Raw genomic sequence first — 6,541 nt, 5'->3', positions numbered from 1 at the left:
TTCTGTTTGCAGGAATGTAGTTTGTAAAAAGTAAACTACTAAACCTCCTATGAACAAACGTTCAGTATGATTTTGAAATGTAAAATGTTAATCATAATCTAACCATAATTAACAGAAATTTTTTTATAATGTAATAAGTGATTGTAGCAAACCCTACTCGACCCCTAATAAAACCCTTTTCAATTTTTTGCTTTTTTTACATTAAACTAGATCAAAACTCATCGACAGATTTAAAATTACATCAAAAAAGTTTTTTTCTTTTAAAAATGATGACCATTTAAAGTTATTTCAGGGGGTAAATGGGGGTAATTTTAAGCTTCGCATGGCTATAAATCTTAAACGAAAAGAGATTTTTTGATGAAATATGAAATCTGCCGATGAATTTTGATCTAGTTTATGATAGAACAAAAAAAATTATGATTAAAGGAGACGTAGTTCTAGGAAGACGGCAGCTAGCGGTCGGGGCGGGGTTGGTTTAGCTCCAATTACCCTAATTTTTTGCAAGTCATCCTCATTCAACACCAGTATCAACATACTAGAAATTTGAGTATGCCCTATGCCTCTTAGTTACCTATGTTGAACAACAAATTTCCTGGGCACTCCCCTGATGAATGTGATTTCTCACCAGGCCCTCTCTAAAAAAACTTGTCGTTTACATTTTTTGAATGAGGAAATGTTTTCTGATGACAATAAAAAAAAAAAGAAGTTTCTGGTGATGGTTTGCAAGGTCTTAGAGCATGTTCCTATGCACCGTGAACTGAAATTTATCACGGCTCGAAAATGTACTAATTAAAAAAAAAAATGTTTCAAATTTCTGCAGAGAAATGGAAAAATGAAAAAAAGTAGTCAGTGTGGGGGCAGTCTACATTAAGATTTAGGTAAGGCTGAGAGTGAATAACAGTTATCGTTTATACAAAATTGCAATAAACTAAAATTTTTTCTAAATAATTATTTTTAGATTAGTTCTATCGAAAATGAAATTAAAGGTCAAAAAAAAAAAAAAAGAATACTTATCTAATTTGTTAAAAGACCCCCGTCACCAATACTTTGAAATAACACCTGGAATTGAATTGGAAGAAGCAAAAGATAAGGAAAAGATTCGTTATCTTTTGCTTCTTCCTAGTAAAACTTCATTTCAATATGTTGTACTAACTATTTTTTGAATCCATAAAATGCGTACTTTAGCACGCTAATTTTTGCTATTATTAGTGTGAAATACTTTCATGTTTTTGTAAAGTTTAGTTTATGCAAAATTAAATTATGAAATATGGTAATGCAGCTGAGCGTGTAATTTTTAAGTCACTTAAACTTACAGAAAGTATAATAGAATTTAAAGTTAAAAAATTTGAGAGCCGTACTTGTACCCGGTATTTGCCTTTGCATTTGTGATGAGGTTTTTTTTTTGAATTAATATTTAGCAAGCAGAAAATGGCGGCTGGTAATGTGTATAATTTTGACAAAAAAAACCACGTTCCCCCAGGTGCCGTTGTTTTTTGTAAAACTAATTTTGGCGAAGAGTTTGAAGGTGAAGTAATGGGATACGATGATGAAACAAAAGCTTTGATTATAAGTATCTTTTTCTACTCAGCAAAAAAATAGTAAAGTGTATATAGAATTTTAAAATCTAACATTAATCTTAATTGGGTAGTAATTTCGGCTGTTGTGCTGCACCACTAAACCTATATAATCTTTTTAATTAAATATTTTGTTAAAATATTTTAGGCTTTTTATTTATACTTATACACTACACTACATTAAACGTTTTATTTATAAATAACCATTCCATTTAAAGGTGTAAAATTATTGACATAATAATTCATATATTCTTATTTAAAAAAACCAATTTAATCTTTGAACTTAAATAGAATTTAATTGCTACAAAAGTATGGTCAACACACTTTCTTCTCTTCTATAACAAAGTCATTTAAAAATTTTTGCATACAGATTTTGCATAAAGATTTCCTAACATGTTTTTGTTTTTGATTGGCCATTACAATTGAAAAAAATTAGAACATGAAAAGATTTAAGGACTACATGTATGCTAATTGTAAATCACATAAATATAAACTTATACAAAAGCAAATATTACTCTTATTATGTTTAGTGCATTTACAGAAATTTTTCATAATTATGGCTTTTAAAAGAAACTATTTTTATGATATCTCTCTGATTGTTCTGTAATAAAGCAATCATAGTTATACAAAAAGGGTTTTATGAGTAGTCTGTTCCAGCTGTCTTGATTCCTTTTCACAAACATCTTTGATTAGACCTTTCCTTGTTTCTTTAAATATATGCAAACTTCTATGAAGATAGTTTACATATTTTTACATATTCTGAGAGCATGTTTTGCATCATTTTGTTACAATTGTATAAATTTCTGGTTACTCAATAATTTCCTGACAATGATGGTACATAGATGCTTCAATTTCAGTGAGCAATTTGTGAGTTAAGAATTAATGATGAGTTGAAAGAAAGTTAATGGCCATCAAAGATGCCTGCTTTCAGTTTTTCCTCAATCAACCTAAAGAAGAATCTATTGTGTTTTAATCTGTTTAAAGCAATCACCTTGTTTTTTCAGTTCCCTATAAAACCTTTTCCAACTTTATAATCTCATCACACTTTTATAAAACTTTAGCCTACAGTATCATAAATAAGTAAAGGATGTTACCTTCCTGAGTTAAAATCTATGTATCTTATAGTTTTAAAATCTACAAATCAATTAAAATCTTTTACATTAAAAACATAAAAATAAAAGTTATCAGTGAAATCTTGGCTCCTTTCTAACCAGAGGTACAATAAATCTTAAATTTTAATTGTTTCATTTTTTCACTGAAATAAACCCACAAGTTACTTTAATATCATTTTCAAACCATGCTGAAATAAACAAATAAATACTTATCCAAACATCCTGAAAATGAATACTGTTTTCTTGAATAGTAACATTCATATATATATATACATATATATATATAATAATAACATATCAATTCAAAAAATATATGATAAGCATACTGTCTAGTTTCCAAGTTGTATTTAAACACAAGAAAACAAAACGTGAGCTTGCAATGGAGTTGGACTCAAGATTAGATTTTATGTCTAGTGTGCTAATTTAAGATAACTTAAGTGGTTTTAAAAACAATTTAATGAGCACTAAAGGAAAAATGAGTAATACCTGTTTTATTTGAAAATGTGCATTGTCCAGAACATTCTCTGACAGCTACCAAAAATTACTGACAGTGGGCTTATATTTGTAATAATACAGAAGTGCAGTTAAGTATATATATGTTATTAGGTCATAATATTCTTTTAAGTTAGTGTTAACATAGGAGCTGAGTCATTCCACACAAGATTTTTTTTGGTACTATGGTTATTATAATTAATTTGTAGTGCAACTTAAAGTATTGTTTTCTCGAATTTCTTTAACAAAATTTTTTAAAGAATCTAACTCAAAAAAGAAATCACATTATGATGTAGTGGTTTTAAATCTAAACATGATAACTGAAACTAACTTTAGTTTGATATCATTGCCTAAAGATGAGCCACCATTATTGCTAGATATTGACAAGGAAAAAGTTGAAAAACGATTACGATCAGCCAAAGAACGTGTTGGTATTGGTGTTTCTGCAGAGGGCCAACTTTTGTTTGATTTCATTACTAAGACGTAAGTTTTAAATATTAGTTTTTTTAAGCATTTAGCAGTTTTTTAGACTTTATGATCTAAAAACTATAAATTTAAATAAACTTTTTAAAAAAAGCAATTTAGAAAGTGGTTTATGTTACTAGTTTTTTAAAGTAATTGAGACAGCAGTTTTAAAGCAAATGAGATAGCAAAGTTAAAACTGAACATTGATTATTAATGAGATTAAATGTTTCATCATTTGTTTATTAATCACTAACAAAAATATGTATTATATGCATTTTTACTACATCTTTGTTTCAAAGTATTTGTTTGTTGTTAAAACCTTTTTTTGTTGTATACTGATCAGTTCTTGTTTGGTAGGAGTTGCTTTAAATTTGTCTTAACTTCAGTATTGTTGACAGAAATGCTGAAGTCACATGATAATTCTTTAGAAATGAATTGTAATTTTTTTTTTATAGTTTAACTGTAATTTAAATTAGGTTTTTTTTTTTTTTACTTGTAAGTTCTAATATGAATATCTAAAAAAATTATTTGTGGGAATATCATTAAAATGGTTTTTGCAGTATTAATTTATTTTCTAAACAATTTATCATTGCAATTTTGAATTAGAATCCCTTGTAGTTGGTCAGGTGCAAATATAATAGCATTAGAGGATGTAAGTATTGCTCCACCTTACCAATCTGAGAATTGCTCTGGTAAAGAGAAGAAATCTTTAGATTACATAAAAGCTATAGTAAGTATCTTATTTTTGTTTTATTTGTTGTTGTCTTTTTATAAATTTTATTTATGACAATTGTTTAAAATATAAACGGAAATAAATTGAATTGGAATGTTTTAGTGATAAATAGTGAATATATACACTGTATTTGTAGGTCAGCAAGTTCCACGGTGGTTATTCAGCACAATCTCTTGTGAAAACTGATGTTTCTACTACATGAACTTCTATAACAATGTTGTTATGGAATAAGTTTTGGTTATTCCACATTTTCAGCTTTAATAGCTTAAATGAATAGTTGGAAAGAATGGTTACTTGATTGAGTATGCAATCCTAAAAAAAATGTTTTTATATGCAAGACTTTCCATTTAATAATTCATCAGTTTTAATACGAAGAATTCAAAGTCGTTTTCGATACTGACCATTGAATTCTGGGTAATTTGAAAGTTTGTTAAACATAAACATTAGTTTAAATTATTATCGTTGTTATTGAATAAACAACATGTCAATTAAACGTGGCCTTGAAAATTGTTTAGTGACGAGAAAGCTTACTAATTGCCTGTACGTTAAGCAAATATTCTGATTTTAGATATTTAACATAATGACATACTTGTAGATATTTGAAATGCACCTTTTTATGTCGCAAATGAGGGAAATCAAGGATATTTTGAATTTTATGGTTGGTATTTATGCAAGTTTAAATTAATTCTAGTGGCTATTTTTAGTCATTTAAATTTAGTATACTATTTGGTATATTGTAAGATGTTGTAATATTTAAGCCTTTATTACAACATCTTACAATATACTAAATAGTATACTAAAGCTGTTTTAAAATATTACAACATCTTACAATATACTAAATAGTATACTAAAGCTGTTTGTTCCTGACAGCTAAAACACAACAAAGTGAAAACTTGTTATGAGGTAGAGATAAGAGCGTTTGAATTTTCGAATTAGAGAAATCAAGTGCGCCAACATATTAGTTTAAGCTAATTTCCACTTATGGAAAAATTTATCAGATGAGTATTTTTTAGAAAAGTCATTTGGTATTTTTTTATTATTCTGGAAATTTTCTCCTGTGTAATATTTTCTTGGATTAAATTTTCCCTACATCTGTATTTTGAAAAAAAATTAGTTAAAAAATATCCAAAATTTGTCACAACATTAAATTTTCACATCGTTCTCTAAAACTTAGAGTCTGTTGGCTCTGAAATCTACCTGGACTTTTCTATATACGAACTTTGCCTCCACATTAGGAATTACATTTTAAATGTTCAATTAGCAAAAAAAGAATGTTGGCAAAATCAGTTGGGTTGGATATGATTTACCCGATTGATCTTGTAGTAATAATTCGTTTGCGTATTCTGCATTCTTTCGTGAGAATATTCGAAGCTGAAAATTTTGTACCGTGGTGTAATCTAACAAGCTTTAAGAAAGTCGTAATTTAAAAAATGAAAATTTTGTATATACAAAAAAAATTTTTTGAAAAATAATTTAGTTATTTTAATTAAATAACTATTTAGTTGAAATAGCAAAAAAATAATTTTCCCGGAATATTTATTGTTATATATAAAAAAAAGTTCTTACATTAGGATTTTCTTAAAGTTTAGAACTGTTATGTCACACCACGGTATGTGTTTAAAAAATAGATAAACGATCGTGAGAAAAATTTAAACCAATAATTTTTAGGAAAACTAACTTATAAAATACACTTCAATCATTCAAATGAAAGCTGGATAAGAAAATGGTTTAAAAGACACTTTACTTTGTGTACCAATTTATTCTTAACTACCAAATACTATATGTTAGAAGGTTACTAACACAATTTTGCTGTAAGTAGCAATATTGTCAACATACTTATCAATGATTTCACACTTGATTTTTATGGCTAGATACTAAAAATAGAATTCAGCATAAAATATTAGTTGATTCTAAATAAACTATCAAATGATATTAAAAACAAGAATATTGCATAAACTATTAGCTGAGCACTGTGAGTTCACACAACTCAGAGGTTTCTAAATTTTTCATTATATAACCTATTTAAGTCCAAAACTTGTCGCCATTCACAAAATCGATATATTTAATAGTATTCAATGGTAAAATTCTACCCTAAAAGATTACACAAACTCTGAGGTATTAAAGTTTATCAAAAAGTGGTGTCTGTAATTTAAAAGCAAAATTTC

The 6,541-nt window shown here is 27.3% G+C and overlaps 1 protein-coding gene across 1 annotated transcript; it reads left to right on the top strand.

The window, feature by feature from the left end:
* The first annotated feature begins 1,380 nt into the window (after positions 1–1,380).
* Positions 1,381–4,869, top strand: LOC149886999 (protein LSM12-like). The gene is made up of 4 exons (XM_090091782.1): positions 1,381–1,570; positions 3,439–3,661; positions 4,250–4,373; positions 4,513–4,869. Exons 1-4 carry the CDS (start codon positions 1,429–1,431, stop codon positions 4,576–4,578), a joined length of 555 nt encoding a protein of 184 aa, XP_089947908.1. The 5' UTR covers positions 1,381–1,428; the 3' UTR covers positions 4,579–4,869.
* Positions 4,870–6,541: the final 1,672 nt, after the last annotated feature.

This window comes from Hydra viridissima, unplaced genomic scaffold (genome assembly GCF_058129835.1).
Source record: "Hydra viridissima isolate aposymbiotic clone 2 unplaced genomic scaffold, HvirCarnegie_v1 scaffold_6, whole genome shotgun sequence".
Classification (NCBI taxonomy): domain Eukaryota; kingdom Metazoa; phylum Cnidaria; class Hydrozoa; order Anthoathecata; family Hydridae; genus Hydra; species Hydra viridissima.
Note: the sequence above shows the minus strand (reverse complement) of the source record. Positions and strands in the feature narration are given on the sequence as shown.

What these genes read in the sequence shown, in the direction of transcription:
- LOC149886999 (XM_090091782.1), top strand. Translation starts at nt 1,429, where the DNA reads ATGGCGGCTGGTAATGTGTATAATTTTGACAAAAAAAACCACGTTCCC. An exon ending in AACAAAAGCTTTGATTATAA is followed by an intron (nt 1,571 to 3,438) that starts GTATCTTTTTCT and finishes AATTTTTTAAAG; the next exon opens with AATCTAACTCAAAAAAGAAA. An exon ending in TAGATTACATAAAAGCTATA is followed by an intron (nt 4,374 to 4,512) that starts GTAAGTATCTTA and finishes CTGTATTTGTAG; the next exon opens with GTCAGCAAGTTCCACGGTGG.